Source organism: Poromitra crassiceps, assembly GCF_964638095.1.
Source record: "Poromitra crassiceps genome assembly, chromosome: 1".
Lineage (NCBI taxonomy): Eukaryota > Metazoa > Chordata > Actinopteri > Beryciformes > Melamphaidae > Poromitra > Poromitra crassiceps.
The window spans coordinates 48,323,731-48,345,448 of record NC_139623.1 but is presented as its reverse complement, the minus strand read 5'-3'; the positions used below and the strand labels follow the sequence as shown (position 1 = coordinate 48,345,448).

General features: G+C 43.0%; 1 protein-coding gene across 1 annotated transcript in view; it reads left to right on the top strand.

Moving 5' to 3' along the window:
• The window catches only part of LOC310788322 (F-BAR and double SH3 domains protein 2-like), a 142,894-nt gene that overhangs the window by 18,729 nt on the left and 102,447 nt on the right, over positions 1-21,718 (top strand). Inside the window, exon 2 of the mRNA XM_083649893.1 lies at positions 18,164-18,209. Coding sequence (XP_083506019.1) covers positions 18,164-18,209 — 46 coding nt within the window. The remainder of the gene's footprint in view (positions 1-18,163; positions 18,210-21,718) is intronic.

Sequence of the window (21,718 nt, the reverse complement as noted above, 5' to 3'; positions counted from 1 at the left end):
TGAGCTCCTATCCATTAAACAAATAAGTAAACTTTGCCAAAACAACAATGAGCCATGAACAAAAAAAAAATCAGTCACGTATTGCACTTAAGAGCTACATGTTTACATTCAGTATAGCAGCTTCAACAGTCAACTTCAGTTAACAATGAATGAACATACATTTTAAGAGCTACAGGTAGGTTTACATCAGTATAGCAGCTTCAACAGTCAACTTCAGTTAACACTCTTTTCTTCAAGTATGTTGTCAGAACTTGTCACTCTTCTAGTGTTCTAAAAAAATAATAAAAAAAATAAAAAATAAAAATAAAATAAAAAATAAAATAAAAAATATTCGTTAAAAAAAAAAATTATAATCGAATTTCGTTCATAATTATTAAATTCGAATAATATTCGAATATCAAAATTCGTTTCAACAGCCCTAATAGATTATGGGTGCAACACACTTTGAAACACCAGCAGAAAGAATCGCATGCAGCTTCATCAAAGCTCACAACCAAAAACCCAGAAACGAACGAGCCCGATTTTACAGTCTAATCCAGACTGCGCCAGCAGCAGCAGCACAGACAGGCAGGCAGCAGAAACTCGCCTGTGAGACAAACACTGCAAAGCCACCAGAGACACACCTACGGAGGGAGGAGTTTGAAGGAGAGGGGGTGCTTATGGAGGAACTATATGTTCAGAACGATATTGTTTAGATGTCTGATGGCTCACTGATGCCAAAAATAAATCGTTAAAGTGACTGTTCTGCCTGTTCTACCGAATCACGCACGCACGCACGCACGCACACACACACACACACACACACACACACACACACACACACACACACACACACACACACAATACAGTATAGACCCCTTATACAGCTTGTCAACATTGAGCTGCGCGCGCATCGTGTAGGCAGAAAGCCGTCAGCTTTGCATTGACAGACAGCGAGAACTGTGTGAAAGCCCCGCTGTCAGGACTGCTCTGTGCCCATCTGCAACACACAGTTATATTTTAGTTTTAAAATGCAGTTCTCGGCTTACTACCACAGCTTATCGCCTAGTGATAAGCAATGTTATGCATCGAAATTAACGTTGTTTAATGGGATATGTCTTACAGACCCACCCATACGCACTGGCGCTGTCAATTGGCCAAGCCTATGGCCAGCAATACATATCGTGCATTCCTTTATAACTGGGGATAGCGTAGATAATTATTCTGTAACTTGCAAAGATATATTGTTATGTTGATAATGCACACAACTCAATAATGACATTATGTAACGTTACTTGGTCCGTTAACTAACCGAGCGATGTTGAGCAGCCTACAGTTTCAGGCAGCTTACCTGATTATGAAGAGCACTACAAAGTCGGGCATTTTTAATGATGTCCTCGTTCCAATCAGTTCAACTCAATAATGACATTATTTAACGTTACTTGGTTGTTAACTAACCGAGCGATGTGGCTGCAGCCTACTACAGTTTACCTGATATGAAATGAGCGAGCACTGCAAAGTCGGGCATTTTTTACGATTTCCTCTTTCGGCTTGCAACCAAAGACACTTACGGTTAGCATTAAAAGCAGTATGAGTTGACGGGATTCGGTAAAACTTTAGTCCTTGCTTTGTAAATAGTGTAACAGACTGTTCAGTGTTGTGTTGTGTTCTATTGCGTGTGTGCGAGGCTGTGTATGTTCCCTCGAGTTGCGTAGAACAGGATATGTGGGGAGAATTAGGTGAATTATAACGTTACAGCCTGGCTCTATCGTTTATTATTTTATTAACTAAGTGTGAATAGGCTTACCCGAATACTCTCCTACAATAGCTTTCCGATTCTGGCATCCCACTGTACAACACGAAGACATATCTAGCTCGAATAGTTTTCGGGCGACTGGAAAACTACTTGACAGGGCTGCGCGGAGTCTGTCTTTCTGCCTCCGTCTTGCGCATCTGACGCTGTTTGTTGTCATTGTGACGTAGGCGTATAATTGGTCTATACACGCTTGCCCAAGGGCACCCATAATCACAGGCACGTGAGGTGGTTCTAAAAATCCATTTATCTCAAAACTCTCAAAAAATCTCTGAAACCATGCTGTATTCAACTGCTAATGCATACATAACTACTAACTCTACAAACTAACTCTTTTAGACAGAGAAAGCACACATTCTATTAGTTCTTTTGAGATATTTTGTGTCCACAAAATCCTAGCAGAAAATAATCCTCGGCTGTTGAAAGATGAGCCAGAATCCTCAAAAAAAACCTTTGGCAGAAGCTACCTACAGTAAAAAAAAAACGGTTGGCAGTGAATGTGTTAAGGTCAATATAAGTCTTTTTGTGGCAAGTGACCCAGGTAAGTGTGGCAAGTGACTTCAAATTTATCTTGTTTATGCATAGGTTAACTTACTGAATAGACATGAATGTGTTAGTTATTTGGCCCCTGTTTTACTTGTGACTTTATGGCTTATTGGACAAGTCAATTAGGCCTAGTGTTGAGCTCATTTGCATATTTAAAATAGATTTTTCCAAGAAACTTGTAAAACAAAAAAGTTCCTTTTCATGTATACTTTCACTGTGTGAGGTTTGATTGTGATAGGCTTCATTTTTTCCTTTACTCCTATGCGGGTATATTTTGGGTAGCCTACAGTATATTCGATTAGTGTATAGCTCATTTGCATATTCAAATTCATTTTCAAAGAAACTTGTAATACAATTTTTTTTTACTTTTCATGGATACTTTCATTGTATAAAGTTTTGTTTTGATAGGAGTAAAGGAAAAAAATAGCCCCATTGGGGTGTATTGTTGTCTGGCCTTACTGGCACACATCTTGGATTGATGAGAATTAAACATATTTCCTCAACTAGGATTTCTTAGGACTTTTAGTATGTTGTTCTGGACACCTCATAGAAATGATCTAAGCTGCAAAAAATTATTTTACAATTAGTTTGTTTTTTGGTTCCAAAATGAGTTACTTTGCCTGGACTATAAAGAACGGAAAATGGGATCAATAAACTTTTTTTTGCAGATGATAGAAGAGAGTCTCATCGTTCTTTGTGCGTGTTCAGTGTTTACATAGTAATATCACACAATATTCTGTGGGCCTCGAGAAATCGCTGAAAACGCTCTGAAACTCTGGCACTGGGAGCGTCCGTTCTCCAAAAGTGGCTGGCACTCAATGAGTTAAGAATTGATTGCACAATCTTGCCTCCAGTTGCTTTCTAAATTTTTTTTTTTTTTTTGCGAACAAGCCTAACCTAATGACATGACAGAAAGTCAGAATAGCCATCTTAGTCATTAGTAACGTGGTGAGATTACATTTTGGGCTGGTAGATTTACAAATAATTGGTATTGTTGGTAAGATTACGAGATAACAGGCAGAAGTCATTCTTACCAACTAAACGATTCACTCTCACACAGAAGACAGATGAAAAAACAGATAGACACACTTTCCAGACTTTTCAGCTCTTTAAATAATTTTGCCAGACACCAAAACTGCTTCTATTTTTGTAGTAAGTATTTCAGACCAGGCGGGCCACACATCAGACTTCCACCGTTTGTAAAGTAGCTTTGCAGTCTTATGAGAAGCTAGCAACAGCAATATCTAGGCTAGAAACCCAATCGGAACATTTTAAGTTACCAACTCCTTTCTTCTTCTTTTTTTAATTTTCCCGATTTTTTATCCCATTTTATCCCCCATTAGTGCTCACTTGATTTCTCAATCCTGGTTGCTACTCCATCCTCTGCCGATCTGGGGAGAGCCGAGACTGGCTCCATGCTTCCTCCGAGACATGGGCAGTCAGCCAGCCGCTTCTTTTCACCTGCCAGAGGAAGCTTCACCGGTAGGACATAGCACGTGGGAGGTTCACGCTATTCCAACCAGTTCCCCTCCCTCTGAACAGGCGCCCTTAACGACCAGAGGAGGAACCACATTAGCAACCAGGATATTGCATGTTTTTGTGAAGGGGGTTCCTATATGAAGGAAACCCCCGGGAGGCACGGGGGAGAACATGCAAACTCCACACAGAAAGGCCCTTTTGACGACCCCACCTGGGCGGTGGGCACTCGAGGACATGCAGACGGGCACGCATTCCTTCAGCGTTCACATCGTCCCAGGTGGGAATCGAACCCACGACCTTCGAGCTGTGAGGCGATAGTGCTTACCACTGCACCACCGTACCTCCCACCAACTCCTTTCTAACTAGACATTTCTATCTGGTTAGGCTTGTTCGCAAATAAAAAATAATAATTTAGAAAGCAACTGGAGGCAAGATTGTGCAATCAATTCTTAAGGTCAATATAAGTCTTTTTGTGGCAAGTGACCCAGGTAAGTGTGGCAAGTGACTTCAAATTTATCTTGTTTATGCATAGGTTAACTTACTGAATAGACATGAATGTGTTAGTTATTTGGCCCCTGTTTTACTTGTGACTTTATGGCTTATTGGACAAGTCAATTAGGCCTAGTGTTGAGCTCATTTGCATATTTAAAATAGATTTTTCCAAGAAACTTGTAAAACAAAAAAGTTCCTTTTCATGTATACTTTCACTGTGTGAGGTTTGATTGTGATAGGCTTCATTTTTTCCTTCCTCCTATGCGGGTATATTTTGGGTAGCCTACAGTATATTCGATTAGTGTATAGCTCATTTGCATATTCAAATTCATTTTCAAAGAAACTTGTAATACAAAAAATGTTACTTTTCATGGATACTTTCATTGTATAAAGTTTTGTTTTGATAGGAGTAAAGGAAAAAAATAGCCCCATTGGGGTGTATTGTTGTCTGGCCTTACTGGCACACATCTTGGATTGATGAGAATTAAACATATTTCCTCAACTAGGATTTCTTAGGACTTTTAGTATGTTGTTCTGGACACCTCATAGAAATGATCTAAGCTGCAAAAAATTATTTTACAATTAGTTTGTCGTAAAACGCTACTTTGCCTGGACTATTAGTTATGAGCCGGAGAAGATAGCTTGATTTAACCAAAAACAGCCATTTTTTTCTAGAAGCTGAGATAATGAGCCTTTTGTGAAATTAAACATTTCAAGCACATCACTGACTCTGAAGCTAATATTTTCTAATGTAGTCACACCTCAAAAATAATTTCCTTCAATAAAACAGTGAAGGCCAGGGAATTTTGTTTGGCAGAATAATATTTTTTAGCTGCAACCATCAGCGCTGGCCCCTGCGTGCGCTGCTGGTTGCAGCTTCTTGCTGGTCTTGATTTGCTGCTGGTGGGCATCGGATATTCTGGCTTGCGTTTGCCAATCCTGTCCTGCTGTCTGGGTCTGTCTGGGTGTTGTGTGCTGCTCTGCGTGCCCCCCCCCCCCGCCTCAACTGCAAACCCCTCGTAGTGGGAGTGTCTCTGGTGGCTTTCTGCTGCTGTGCACAGTGAAGGGTGCGCGACATCCAGCTTTTTTACAGCGTTCCGCGTGTGTTTGTCACCGGCTCCCATGCTTCCAGTTGAGAATAATAACAACTCCACGGCTGATCATGCGGATGGGCTATCGCAACGGACACGGAGGGGCTCAATTGTGGCAGCAGATTGGCTGCTGCAGGCACAGCTAACGTTATGCTTCATGCATATCGATGCATACGGATGCGATGTGATTTCCGTTTCCCCAACGACTTTTTCTCTTTTTTTCTCTGCCTTTCTGTAATCTGGAGAGCACTGTCGCCACCTAAGGGTTCTGTAAAATAGGTTATAGACCTCCAATAGCTACAATATTTGTACAGGAGATGTATCGGGCATTGATCCACGTCCCACCGTCAAAAAACGCAATTGACGACAATCGTCGTCTTTGGCACTCTACGTTACTAATCGAATTGACGACGATTATCGTCATTGGCACTCAATGAGTTAATGCCAATGAGAATAATTCTGAAATGTTTAAACATAGGCTATTTGACTATTTTTATGGCTTTCGGAATACAGTTTGATGTGGTATTGGTGATAAATTTTCATCTTCATCTGCTTATGTTATCATTCATTAAATGTAAATTTATCGTATGTTAGAATAGAGTGGGTGTCAGCACACTACCAGGACACCGCTGCCGTGAGACTCGGCATGGGGTCCAGTTTCCGCTAATGAGCATGATAAATAATAGCCTTTTTTCTCAGTATCTTGCAGATACTCAGTGCAGAGGTTCTCAAATGTTTTTCAGCCAAGGACCCCTTACAAGATAGAAAATATACCGGGGACCCCCTCATTCTGATTTGTGATTTTGGGCTAAGCTTAATTGTTTCCACGGTAACGTGCTTGACTTTTAATTTGATAGGTTTGTTATTAGAATGTAATCCATGAACCATTTTAGATTTAAAGCATAAACTATTTTTGTTGAACAATTTTTTTTTTTTTTTTATTACATTAAATTTATATTACGTCATTTAGCAGACGCTTTTGTTTTGTCCAAAGCGACTTACAATATCACAATTTGTCAACAGTACAGAAAACCACTATGCAACACAATCAATGACAGCCAAGATATTTTGATAGACTAGCACCATGTAGGAAGTAGTTTGAGAAGGAATAAGTAACATGTAGCATTTTATTTTTTAATTTAATTTTTTTAATTTAATTTTTTTTTTTTACCTGAAAACTTTTCGCGGACCCCCTGGCAAAGTGCCACGGACCCCTGGGGGTCCGCGGACCCCCATTTGAGAACCACTGTCTTAGTGTCCCAAATTCTGCTTAACAGTCCCTCAAAGCTTAACTCATTGAGTGCCAGCCACTTTTGGAAAACGGATGCTCCCAGTGCCAGCCCTTTCAGAGCGTTTTCAGTGATTTCTCGAGGCCCACAGAATATTGTGTGATATTACTATGTAAACACCGAACACGCCCAAAGAACGATGAGACTCTCTTGTATCATCAGCAAAAAAAAGTTTATTGATATCATTTTCCGTTCTTTAGTTCTCAGCACATCACTGACTCTGAAGCTAATATTTTCTGATGTAGTGACGTGGTGTAGTTGTGTGGTGCCCTGCGTGTCCCACCCCCCTCAACTGCAAACTCCTCCTCCGTGGGAGTGTCTCTGGTGGCTCTGCTCGAATCTCTGCTACCTCCGTCATGCGACGAATCTCTGCATGGAGCTGGGATAAACTCATCCCCACACTAACACACAGCTTGCATGCTGGAGCTGGGAGAAACTCACCCCCACACTAACACACAGCCTGCATGCCGGCGGAGCTGGGAGAAACTCATCCCCACACTAACACACAGCCTAACACGCACCCAGCGTCTATTTTCGGAGCGCTCCGCCATTTTTGTGCGCCGGCTCCCAGCGCGACACCGAAAAGTCAAACCGGACTGCTGAGAATGGTTTGGCGGGTGCTGCTTTTCTGGCAGCTAATCGTGTGGAGAAACTATGCAGCAGAGACAGAGGGGCTCAGTTGTGGGAGCGGATTGGCTGCTGTTCGCAGCTAACGTTAGCTCCAGCCAGAGCAATCTATACGGCTCTGGCTCCAGCATGCATCGGTTTCCGTTTCATCACGGGGCTTCTTCTGCTGTTTTTCCTCACCTTTCTCTAATCTGGAGAGCACTGTCGCCACCTAATGGGTCCGTAAAATAGTTTATACACCTTCAACATCCACCATATTTTTACAGGAGATGCATCAGGCTTTGATCCACGTCCCACCGTCAAAAAACGCAATTGACGTCTTTAGACGTCATTGGCACTCTACGTTACTATTTGAATTGACGTCTTTAGACGTCATTGGCACTCAATGAGTTAAGTAGATGCACCTGAATTGACAGGACGTGCCAGAGCGGGACAGCCGAAACCAAGGATAACGGGGGACTTAAGTTATCCAGATGGTCTACAGATCGCACGGGACTTGAAGGAGGCTGGATGAACGATCGGGCCAGGTGTAGGGCTATTGCACGAACCTGGTCGTATCCCATACACAAAAGTGTGCATTCATATGTGCAGGGTGGTAAAAGGATAAACCCTCGGCCTCAATCAAGACGAGATGGATTCACAAACCTGTAAATGGAACACAAACTGGACCAAGTGTTGTCTGTGTCAGGAGGACAAAAATGAAATCCTGAAATTACCTCAAGACAATCCAACTAAAAATTATGATGATGGCTACAGCAAACTAGCCACAAATATTCCTCTGTTTCAATCACTCAATGCCCTACCCATACATTTTGATCCAACAAGACTTGATGAAGGTGTTGGTATTGAGAATACATTGAGAAAGAATCAGGCCAAATACCATGAGAGCTGCAGATTATTATTCAACAACACAAAGCTGCAGAGAGCTCAGAAGAGAGCTTCATGTTCAGATGGTAGAGAAGAAAGCTCCTGTAGCAAAGTACCACGTAGTACCATGTGATGTCGTCTCGGCCTTTCGTGGAAAGGGCAAAAAGTGGGCATGGCAGATGTGGAATGTGTTTGGTGAAGTTGGCAGGACCTTTGCCAAGCTGAGTCAGTACCCAGTAACAGTGGATGATGAAGACATCCAAGTCCTTGAAAGGTTTGTTGTTCTCATGTACGACAGGTCTAGTGCCACCACTAATGTTAACGAGGCCAGGCTTGATCTATTTGCACGCAAGCAAAGAACATATGAGTCAATTCCACCGACACAGGCAGCCCTTAAAGAACAGGTCAAGCGTGCAGCCTATCAGGCAGGAATGATCTGGGCTCAAGCAACTGACCCTCAGCCAGACATCAAGTCCCCTGCTGACTATGGATGGGCAAAAGATGGAGACACATGACAAATTTGTTGGACAACTCTTGCACCAATTGCAGCAAGTTGCCAGGAGTTGACGAAGTGTTCATGCAAGAAGGACTGCAAAGGTAGATACAAATGCTTCAGATCAGGACTTGTCTGCACAGAACTCTGTGGATGTGAATGCTAACAACCTTTAACAGCAAGAAGAAATTTGTGTCAACTTCTAATCACTAATGAAATCAAAATCGGGTCGATAGTCAAGGAAAAGTCAGTAATCGGTCGACTCAGAACTAAACAAGGGCCCAATCCCAATTCTTTTCTTAACCCTCAATCTTAACCCTCAAGCTCAACCCTCAATCTTAGTAGCCCTCAAAACTAAGTGTTAAGGGCTATCTTGCGACTTTAAAATGGGACAGCCCTTAAAGGCAGATACGTCTTCAGACTGTGGGGGGCAGCAATATGCCAAAGCTCCGGATCCAGTCTCTCAATTCAAAAGAAGAGGAAAAAAGCATCCCTACAAATATTTCCTTGATAATATAGATGTAGAAATTACGATAACCATTGTATCATCTTAGTTTAAATGTCATTTTATGGATTTCCGTTTTGGAGCCTAACACATTTGTTGTTGCAAACTATCGATAGTCAGTAGCCGTGCTGGTCAAGCCATATTATTATTATTATATTATAAGATTGTTAACGTTGTTACGAAATGCCATAATTCTCGGTGATAATGTCGTTGTTGAGTTGTTTTTATCAAGATACAGCCTACGTGTAATGCAACGCACCACAAAACAAGTGGGGGCTAGAATGACCGTGCTTTCCGACGTGAGGGCTGGCTTGACTGCAGTTAAACACTGCAGTCAAGCCAGCCCTCACGTCGGAAAGCACGGTCATTCTAGCCCCCACTCGTTAGCAACAACAATTGTTGTTAGGATTCCAAAACGGAAATCCATAAAATGACATTAAACTAAGCTAATACAATGGTTATCGTAATTTTTACATCTCTATTAACAAGGAAATACTTAACTTTGTAGGGCTACTTTTTTCCTCCTTTCGCCGCCATCTTCCATCTGAATGGATCTGGCTGATGACACGCAAGGGATTCTGGGATCGCACTCACTGCCAAGTGTGGTCGTGGAAAATCTCAAAACTGAGGGCCGTAGAGCCCTCAAACTCGACCCTTAACTTAACAAAGTGAGAATCGGGACAGCACTAGCACTTCGCGGGAGTGCGCATTTTTGAGACTGAGGGTTAAGATTGAGGGTTAAGATAGGAATTGGGATTGGGCCAAGGTCACAATAGGCAAAGTTTGACCTTGACCATGACCTTGACCAGCCATCTTGTGCATAACCATAAGAAATTGCCAAGTTTGACCAAAATCTAGTGAATAGTCTAGGTTTTATAGGGAAAAATCAGTATTTTCTTGGATATTTTAATGGCCATCTTGAAAAATGCCCGCCATATTGGATTTTCAAATGGCCAATCGGCCAAATTTGAAGAGTTACCTATAGAGAGTATTCATGCCAACTTTCATGCTTGTATCACGGTATTATTATTTCATGGTCTGTTCTCCCCCTGCGGTATATAATGCAGGTGAGATCATAACCTTCATGGGAAGCACCCTCTGGAATAATCTACCTCCCTTTATTAGAGAATGCCCTAGTCTCGCCACCTTTAAAGGCCAGTTGAAACTATGGCTCAGATCAAACCAGCAATGTGATCATTTTTAACATATTGTCTGTCATGTTTTGCTGCATGCTCTGTGTGTTTTACTCACCTTATGTTTTACTAACTTTTTGTACTATTCATTTTTTTCTTTTCAAGATTACATCAACCTGCCATGGGACTACAGGTGGAAACTAGCCCTTGGGCTATAACCTGGCATATTTACTGTACGGCTGTACTGTTCATTAATGTGCAATGTCCCATTCTTTAAATAAATGAATCTGAATCTGAATAACACACGGCACATGACGTCATGAGCTAGCAACTCACAATGTTAGTCAGTGTTGCTTGTTGTTTTCATTGCTTTTGTATTTCTTCAATAAACTTTCTACATTTCTACTACAGTTGCCGGTGTTCTGTGGATCAGCTGAATATAAAAGATTGTACATGTGACATCTCCTCATGACAACAGGTCAACAGTGAATTACTTTAAAATGCTCTGTACACCACCATGGTTTTGAAATCAAACAATGAAGATGTGCTTTCATTGCAGAATTCCATCTTTAATTTGAGGGTATTTACATCTAAACCAGGTGAACAGCATAGGAATTTACATCCAATGACTTCTGAAGCATCTGGTTGAATATGAGCAGATAATGTTGCATGTCAGAATTCATCCTGCTGTTGTCAGTAGTCGCATCAATAATTGCAAGGGAATCAGTTCTAGTTAGTTATACATGCGTGGGCATGTATAACTGTCAATGGAACTGGTTCCCTTGTATTTATTGATACTGCTGTGTTTCGGACAATATCTGCTCTTATTCAGTCAAATGCTTCAGAACCCTTGGAACGGTTGCATGATTACATGTATGTCAGTTTGTACAATTACTTTTGATCCCTTAAAAAGGGGGGCACATGTAGAAAATGTAATTCCTACACTGTTCACCCTGATTTGGATGTACCGTAAATTCCGGACTATAAGCCGCGGCTTTTTTCCCGTTTTTTGGCCCCTGCGGCTTATATAACGGTGCGTCTTATCTATGGATTTTTTCAGAAAAAAAAAAAAAAAAAAAAAAAATCTCTCTTTTTTAGCACTCTTTCTAACTATAAATCCACTTCTGTTTTAATTTCCTCTCTTGCCCTCTTTTCACCACACCGCGGACACTGTGTGCACTGTAAAAATAAACAACGGTGGTGTTGTGTTATGTTGTTTTGTTGAAATGTTACGGTAATACGGTAAATGGGAGCTTCCTCAAACAGCCATCTCTTTCCCGACAATCCCCTCTGTGCGTGACCACTTACATATGGTAATTACGGTAAGCAAACGGCCACAAGCCCATCAACTCCCTCCCCCGACTACCAGGAGAAAATCACAAACTTCGGCGAATTCACACAAAGGAAGATCAAGGAATATTCCATCGAACCGGAGCAGATCATAAATATGGATGAAGTGCCTTTGACGTTCGACCTGCCACTCACTCGGACTGTTAACAAGAAGCGCCCTGGAGGATTCTTTCACCAAAAAAAAGCTTTGCTCGTTCTCGACAGCATGAGAACGAGCAGTAGATGATCATGAGGTGGTTTTTCAGACGTGTCGATATAGCAGTTTATCGCAAAAGTGTAATGGAAACACATTTTTCGCATTTGCACGTCATGTGACCCATATTATCCCTTGGAAAAGGAGCGGAAAATAAGTTTGGTAAGTAAGGTTCGATAGCCGTGTCAAAACCTCCGCAGCAAGTGGAAAACTTTGAAGCAACGCTACCTAGCAGAAAGACGAGTGTTGTGCAAAAGCGTAGCCGGGCAAATTAGATAATGTTTAATGGCAGAAATCGGTCCATGGTGACAGCAGGCTGCCTGTGTGCGCGCATTTGGCACAGCGGCGAGATGAGAGGATGAAAAGCACACACTGGTGCGGTGGTGCTGTCTGAAGTGAATACAGTGACTGTGAGTAGGCTAATACATTGCACACGTTTCAGGTGCAATTATACAACCAAATCAGCCTTTTCCCCCCTCCATCTCTAAATCGGACCAGTTGTAGGCTATTAGGCTACCTTTTTTCCTCTGCCTGTCGCGCTGACTGCATTCACGCAGCCAGCAACATTTTGCGACTCATTTTCTTTTGAATTGATAATCAGGCTCGTTTATATGCATTGTAACTTCATGTTGGGATTTCCATTGACCATTGGTTGGATTTGAGCATGCAGGGGACGGGATATGGGGCAGATCCCCGTGCGTAATCACTGTGGCAGCTGCTGCAACGGGGAATCACTCAAACGCAACTTCAATGGAAACGCCTACAAGTCGCAATTGTACATTGTCGAAGTTGTAGAAATATCGCAATTCTTTTGCGAAAAACTGTAATGGAAACACAGCTATAGATGAAGAGGAGTTCGTTGGTTTTGAGTGACAATGAAGGAGAGAGGAGAGTGGTTGACGAAGCCACCCTGAACCTGTTCGTTTCCGACACTGAAGATGAGGACTTTGGTGGTTTCAGTACGCAGGAAGAAGAGGAAGACGAGCATTAGTGACTTGACTTCTCTGGTTACAGGTTTGCTGCACATATAGCCTATTGTTGTGTGATTTTGTCTGGGGATTAGTGACCTGACTTTTGTTTTGTTTTGTTGAAATGTTAATAAATGGGAGCTTCCCCAAACAGCCATCGCTTTCCCGACATTCCTCTCTGTGCACGAACCCTTTCATATGGTAATTAAACATCAAAACACCCGCGGCTTATAGACCGGTGCGGCTTATAGAAGAAAAAAATAGTCAATTTTGGTCCCGCGGCTTATACACCGGTGCGTCTTATAGTCCGGAATTTACGGTAAATACCCTCAAAGCTGAAAGTCTGCACTTATAGCTCATCTTGATTGTTTGGATGCAAATATGCTTTTAAGCCCTGTACGAGTAAGAGCCAATTTGCATCCAGGAAAAACACGTGTTGTGATTCAAAGTCGTCCTCGTCCTTCCAGTTAGCCATTTTCTTGATCGTTCGTCTTTCGTTTGTTTTCAAGTTCTTGGTGTGTTTACTCACAAGCGAAGCGATAGCAGCAAGGTTCCCCCCGGCTTTATTATCCTGCGACAGTCGCAGGGCAACGACGCCATCTACAACACGCCTACTCGCTAGCAACGTCATGAACACCCACACACGCCCAGTCAGACATGATCTGGAACATTAGCTGCCAGTGTTAAACAACAGCCGCTTTTCCAATAATGTGGATCCTATACTAGGGGCTCAGATGGTCATGATCCGCACTCGCGGGAGTGCGCATAAGGCGGCTAATTGTTTCTAAACATGCAGGCCGACCGGCTAGCAGCTGGTTATGATCCGAATTCCACTGCATGTTTAGAAGGGGCTAAAGATTCAAGATTCAAGATTTTTATTGTCACTCCGTAGTACAAGTATCACGTGTGAAATTCTTGTGCTGTGAACTCCGTTTACAACATAGTACAAATATAACAGGGCATATGAGTGCAAAAACAACAAGAGACACAACAAGCAATAAGGCAGTAGAGTGATAAGACAAGTCAGAGACAGTGGCATATTCACTGCACATAGGTGCACATGTCATGTGCATACTTGGACGTACTTAAACATTTTGAATTCGACGTATTTGACGTACAGGTGCAAATAGCATATACCGTAAATTCCGGACTATAAGACGCACCGGTCTATAAGCCGCAGCACCAAAATTGACTATTTTTTTCTTCTATAAGCCGCACCGGACTATAAGCCGCGGGTGTTTTGATGTTTAATTACCATATGAAAGGGTTCGTGCACAGAGAGGAATGTCGGGAAAGAGATCGCTGTTTGGGGAAGCTCCCATTTATTAACATTTCAACAAAACAAGCATTACGGTAGGGTAGGCTATAGGCTATAAGAAGCTCCCATTTATTAACATTTCAACAAAATAAATACCGTAGCTATAAAAAATAAAACAATAATAATAATAATAAAACAATCCTCAAAAGGATAAAGTGCTGTAAACAATAAAACAATTCTCAAAAGGTTAAGGTGCAGTAAATAACTGGAAAACAAAAAACAATCCTCAAAAGGATAAGGTGCTGCCAACAAAACCAGGTACCGTAATCCTTGTCTTCATCTTTTAGGTGAAGGTGCAGCAAACGGCTGTAAACAGAGTCAAAGTAAAGTCACTAATCCTCGTCTTCCTCGTCTTCCTCTTCTTCCTCCGTACTGAAACCAGCAAAGTCCTCAACTTCAGTGTCGGAAACGAACAGGTTCAGGGTGGCTTCGTCAACCACTCCTCTCTCTCCTTCGTTGTCGCTCTCAAAACCAACGAACTCCTCTTCGTCACTGTCGGAATCGAACAGCCTCTGAAGGCCCTCAGCTGTGGCGGCGTCCTCCTCTTCATCACGCAGCAGTCCAGCCTTTCGGAACCCGTTGGTGATCGTGGATGTCTTAACACTCCTCCACGCTGTCAGGACCCACTGGCAAACTTGTGCGAAGGTTGCTTTCCTCATGCGCCCTGTTTTTGTGAATGACTTGTCACCGCTCGTCATCCACGTCTCCCACTCAACGCGCAGCGCCACTTTAAATGCGCGATTGACACTGATGTCGAGTGGCTGGAGATGTTTGGTCGTGCCCCCAGGTATCACAGCTGGAATGCTGTTTGTGGTCTTGATGGCTGCTTTGACCGAATCGGTTATATGAGCCCTCATGCTGTCCAGGACGAGCAACGCTTTCTTTTGGTGAAAGAATCCTCCAGGGCGCTGGACGTAGCACTGAGACAACCACTCCTTCATGACACTTTCCATCATCCACCCTTTCTTGTTGACTCTGACGCAGATACCACTGGGCATTTTCTCTTTCGGCATCGTAATCCGCTTGAAAATCACCATTGGCGGCAGCTTTGCTCCAGATGCTGTGCAGCCTAGAACACACGTGAAATTGGTTCTCTCGTGACCTGTGGTTCTCAACGTGATCGACGATTCACCTTTCTTGTTCACAGTGCGAGTGAGTGGCAGGTCGAACGTCAAGGGCACTTCATCCATGTTTATGATCTGCTCCGGTTCGATGGAATAATCCTTGATCTTCCTTTGTGTGTATTCGCCGAAGTTTGCGATTTTCTCCTGGTAGTCGGGAGGGAGTTGTTGGCACACAGTCGTCCGCGCCCTGACAGACAGTCCCTTTCGTCTCATGAAACGGAAGCACCAAGATGGCCCACCTCTGAAATGTTCAATTTTCATCTCGGTGGCGACTGTTTTTGCCTTCAGTCGGATCTGCACCGTGGAAACGCCTCGGCCGTCTGCTCGCTGGGTCAACACCCAGTCCTCAAGGGAATCTTCAAGCTCCGGCCATCTGCTTTTGTGGCCTCTGAAGGACTTTTTTGTCTTCTTACACTGAGACAGTTCCTCCTGCTGCTTTTTCCAACGTCTCACCATCGATTCATTGATGCCCAGAGTACGCGCGGCTGCTCTATTTCCCTCTTTTAGTGCGAGTTCGACTGCTTTCAGCTTGAATGCTGCGTCGTGTGAATTTCTGCGTACCTTCCCCATGGTAAGTGAGAGAGAGACTGCTGGTCTTGTTGTGATTCCGGGCGCTGATGAACTTTGAACCGGTAGGAGTAACCGGTTGATTTCCGCCAATGATGTCAAGTCTTTAATACACAAAGGCAATTCAAGGTGCTTTACAAAAAAATAATCGAAAAAACAAGCAGCAAAGCAATGCACATAAAATGTGCTGATGAAGCTGTGTAACCTGTAAAATCCATCGATTTTGGAGGTCACCGAGTGGCCGTTTGCTTACCGTAATTACCATATGTAAGGGTTCACGCACAGAGGGGATTGTTGGCTGTTTGAGGAAGCTCCCATTTACCGTATTACCGTAACATTTCAACAAAACAACATAACACAACACCTTTGTTTATTTCGACAGTGCACACAGTGTCCGCGGTGTGGTGAAAAGAGGGCAACAGAGGAAATTAAAACAGAAGTGGATTTATAGGTAGAAAGAGTGCTAAAAAAGAGAGATTTTATTTGTATTTGGAAATTTTTTTCTGAAAAAATCCATAGATTAGCCGCACCGTTATATAAGCCGCAGGGGCCAAAAAACGGGAAAAAAGCCGCGGCTTATAGTCCGGAATTTACGGTACCTAATTAAACATACAATTAAACATTACACCTACCTAATGGTGATGAGGTGTAACAGTGCTGGAGTATTTCCGGGTGGATTTGTCCTTTAAGAAGTGCATGACTCGAGACTTGTTTCAGTAAGGACTTCTGTCAGACCTTATCATGGGAACTGTCCGTCACGTAGAACAGCACAGGAAGAAGCAGGCAGCCTGGGGGTGAGGAGGGAGAAATGACAGGGAAACATCCAAACACTTTAGAAAGAATGTCTTGCTGGCAGGGGAAGAGAAGAGCAGTCATAGAGAGCTGCTGGTTGATGTTTTGCTTTTAGGACTGGCTAGATGTGAAAGGGAACAAGCTGTGTGCTATGAAGCTCCCGTTCCTTCTACAACTCTAAATGACCTGGGGAAAAGGATGCGGACCCAGATCAATCTGACTGAATGAACCACTGGATGGAAACTGTGTTTTTAATTTGTATCGAGTCACCCTGTCACTAGTCTCTCCCCAAACTCAAATATTACGTTGAATCGTTGCGCTCCGCATACTACATATATGAGTCTGTGCCACTTCACAGCCACTGCTGGTTTTGAAGGCGGGTTGAAATTGAATGAGTGACAGGTCGTAGCACCGATGAGAGAGCGGTTCGAAAAATGGGCTGTGCCTCCCGTGTCGTCTGATCGCGAAGTCGTTACTGATTGGGGAGGACTGAATCCATCACTGGCCAATCACTGGCCAAGTGAACGGTTCCCTCCCATAACCAGCCCTCTGAGGGAAAGTGTCCCAGACCCAGAGAGAGATCTGCAGCATGCAGTAACGTAGTGTATCAGACCCAGAGAGAGATCTGCAGCATGCAGTAACGTAGTGTATCAGACCCAGAGAGAGATCTGCAGCATGCAGTAACGTAGTGTATCAGACCCAGAGAGAGCTCTGCAGCATGCAGTAACGTAGTGTATCAGACCCAGAGAGAGATCTGCAGCATGCAGTAATGTAGTGTATCAGACCCAGAGAGAGATCTGCAGCATGCAGTAACGTAGTGTATCAGACCCAGAGAGAGATCTGCAGCATGCAGTAACGTAGTGTATCAGACCCAGAGAGAGCTCTGCAGCATGCAGTAACGTAGTGTATCAGACCCAGAGAGAGCTCTGCAGCATGCAGTAACGTAGTGTATCAGCGTAAGAACTCTCATGGGTCTGGCGTTAAGACTACCCTGTCACAAGCAGCATTTTTGGGCTTTTATCCACCGGGGGGGTTGTTTTGTTTACTGTGCGTGTGCGCAGTACTGCTGGGTTGGGTAGAACTGTAGCTGGGTTTTTATGTCTGCCTGGTGCGCCATGAAGTAATTACAAAATATACTGTGCTCTACACATCATTTCCAGGACTAGTGCAGTGCCCGTTCACCCTGCTGCTACGTTTATGAATATTGAATCTTGTCCAAATTGCACCAAATCCGACACTGCATGTTCTTGGGTCCCCAACAATACATCCGCCAAGTGTGAAGTCGATCAGATGGGCACACACACACACACACACACACACACACACACACACACACACACACACACAGACGGACGGACAGACAGACACAATCACAGACAGAGATTGCTGGAAAAAAAATAGTAGATAGATGTAAAATTAGTTGTTTACGTTATGCTATTGAGAATTAGCTAACAAGGTGTGAAACAATCATTTTTCCATTTCATTGTGACTTTAAGTTCTGCTGTCATTCAGATTCCCCTCTTTTCCCCTCTTTTAGGACCTTTAGCCAAAAGAAGGCAGCAGTAGAGAGGGAGTACGCCCAGGTGAGTAAATCTTAACTCTTGTCTCTTCTTTCTCACTGTGCAATTGATGCGTGTTAACACCATCTTTTCCCTCCCTTGTCATTTGTGCTCCTCGAAATAGAATTATCTCTCACAACATTGCTCCCCAGAGAGACACCAGAGTGCTTTGAGTCTGGCTGCAGGCGATGGGGTTGAGGTTGTGGTCCTTAGTTAGAAGAGCTCTCAGCTCTCTTGTGGCCAGATAACTCAGGGATGGTAACAAGCCACAGTGAAACACCACAACAGAGAGCCGGCCTCCATTAGTGAACCTCTGGCTGCTTCCTCCTCGCGGTGTTGTTTTTGCCCACAGCTTCCTGGGGATGATGTCAATTGACTGTCTGAAAACCCCTTCTTCTCCTTGGCTCTGTTCCGGCTTTGCAGCTCTGTGAGGAATGTCCACCACCACTGTGAAGAGGGGGGGGGGGGGGGTGGCCCGGCACAGCAGTTATCCAACTAGCAACTATGCGTCTGTGCATCCCATCGCCAGCCAGGATGGCTTAAATGGGTTAAATACACAATATTAGCATATATATGTACAGGGTTCGTACGGTCATGAAAACCTGGAAAAGTCAGGCAAATTTAAAATACAATTTCCAGGTCCTGGAAAAGTTATGGGGGGGGGAAATGCCAAAAGTTTTGGAAAAGTAATGGAAATTTGTTTCATAAATATTTTCATGTCGTTCATTTGCGCTGAGTTTAAAATAATGAATGTGCTCAGAAATAACGTGACGTTCACAATATGAGCCGACACAGGCTCACTAATGTTACCGGGAAACTAGTTGGCTGCCTGGAGTGAAGCCTGGCTAGCTCCATGTTGACGGCATGGTGGCTCAGTGGTTAGCACTGTTGCCTCACAGCAAGAAGGTCCCGGGTTCGAACCCCGCTCCGTCCCAGGTCCTTTCTGTGTGGAGTTTGCATGTTCTCCCCGTGTCCGTGTGGGTTTTCTCCGGGTGCTCCGGTTTCATCCCACCACCAAAATACATTAGGGTATATACTCCTGTCCTCTCAGTACCCCTGACCAAGGTACTGGCAAAAGAACTGGAGTTGGTCCCTGGGCGCTGCACTGTGGCTGCCCACTGCTCCTAGTTATCATCATATAGTTATTATCCTAACATAATATAATATAATATATTATAATATATATATATATATATATATATATATATACATATATATATATATACATATATATATATATATACATATATATATATATATACATATATATATATATATATATCACAGTCATGCTCAGAGACGTAGATCGTAAAGTATGGTAAAACCCTGCACTCTCTCCAGCTGAGAGCAACTGCTATCGAGATCACGGTTCAAAAGGCCATACAGTACACCAAAGATAAAAATGGGCAGGGTGGTGTTTCTGCTTCTCAATGTCTAACCTCTGATACTGCCTGTGCAGTATGCATGATGTGGACATCATGCATGCATCATGATCTGGACAGAAACATGATGTATGCATGATGTGGACATCAGGATGCACACTCTCCCAGACCCATTCCTGATTGGCTACACAGTCGGCCCATTTCAAATTGTGAGTGTGTGCCTGTCAACTGAGTCATACGTCTAGTTGTCAGTTGCAACTTTTAAGGTCTGTGGTCTTATGTGAACTAAAAATTTGGGCATCCCAAATTAAATGGCAACAGTTTTTCTGTCTCATGTTTGAAGCTGCCATAGGAAACTTATCTTAAATGTCTGACATCTACCACAGTTTTCCCTGCATCTTATTTGCTACGGATTCAATGTAGAATGCAATCTTTTGAGAAGCTGGATGAAGCTGGAGGTGAAAAAAGAAAGCCGAATGGGTTGTGGAGTAGAGGGCAAGGGAAAGAAAAGAATGAACGTTGGAGAGGCTTTTGAAAATAACCAAGCAAGCCTATGATGTCTTTCCATTTTTTAAGGGTCAGAGGAACGTTTAAGTGTATTAAACTTATCATTACAATACACTTTTTATTTACACGTATTTAGATGTTATTTTAGATCATGATAAATGGTTACCTCGCCGCATTTAATGTGTTGATAATGTAAAAACTATTGGATGATGGAGACTTCCCCCTAACCAAAGATAGCCATGGATATTGTAGCTGAAATGCAAAAAATATATAATAATTATAATAATTATAAATAATTTGATATTGACTTTACAAGCCATAATGATTATTGAAATTAAAAAAATATATATAATGAAAGTAATCGTACATTTGACCATAAGATGTAAATCTGAGCAAGTTCCCTTCTGGCTCTTTAAAATGATACACAGCATAACATGCAAAATAGATGGGCTAGAGATAAGACTTGGCATATGCATCCAACAGATTCATCAAACTCAAATCCTCTCGCTGGCTGCCCATCTTTCTGGCCTCACATCTATATGTTTTTGTATCATATGGAGGGTCAATGTCACTCTGAAACCTGACTATTGTAACCCTCACATGCGTGTGAAAATAAGTTTTCCTGAAGCTGTTTATACATAGCTTATTTGGCACACATACCATACTATCATGATGTTGCAGAGTGCTATAAATCACTCAAGCCTGGTAATTCTGCTCCATCACCCTTCCTTCCTAGTACCCTCTGAAGAGTTGCACCAGGCAGTGGCCAGATGGGTAGAGTGATGAAACAGCACATAGCTAGTTAGGATGTTCATCTAGGACAGACTGAGCAACACAACACAACACTTAGCTAGTCAGGATGTTCATCTAGGACAGACTGAGCAACACAACACAACACTTAGCTAGTCAGGATGTTCATCTAGGACAGACTGAGCAACACAACACAACACTTAGCTAGTCAGGATGTTCATCTAGGACAGACTGAGCAACACAACACTTAGCTAGTCAGGATGTTCATCTAGGACAGACTGAGCAACACAACACTTAGCTAGTCAGGATGTTCATCTAGGACAGATTGAGCAACACAACACTTAGCTAGTCAGGATGTTCATCTAGGACAGACTGAGCAACACAACACTTAGCTAGTCAGGATGTTCATCTAGGACAGACTGAGCAACACAACACAACACTTAGCTAGTCAGGATGTTCATCTAGGACAGACTGAGCAACACAACACAACACTTAGCTAGTCAGGATGTTCATCTAGGACAGACTGAGCAACACAACACAACACTTAGCTAGTCAGGATGTTCATCTAGGACAGACTGAGCAACACAACACAACACTTAGCTAGTCAGGATGTTCATCTAGGACAGACTGAGCAACACAACACAACACTTAGCTAGTCAGGATGTTAATCTAGGACAGATTGAGCAACACAACACAACACTTAGCTAGTCAGGATGTTCATCTAGGACAGACTGAGCAACACAACACAGCTAGTCAGGATGTTCATCTAGGACAGACTGAGCAACACAACACAACACTTAGCTAGTCAGGATGTTCATCTAGGACAGACTGAGCAACACAACACTTAGCTAGTCAGGATGTTCATCTAGGACAGACTGAACAACACAACACAAC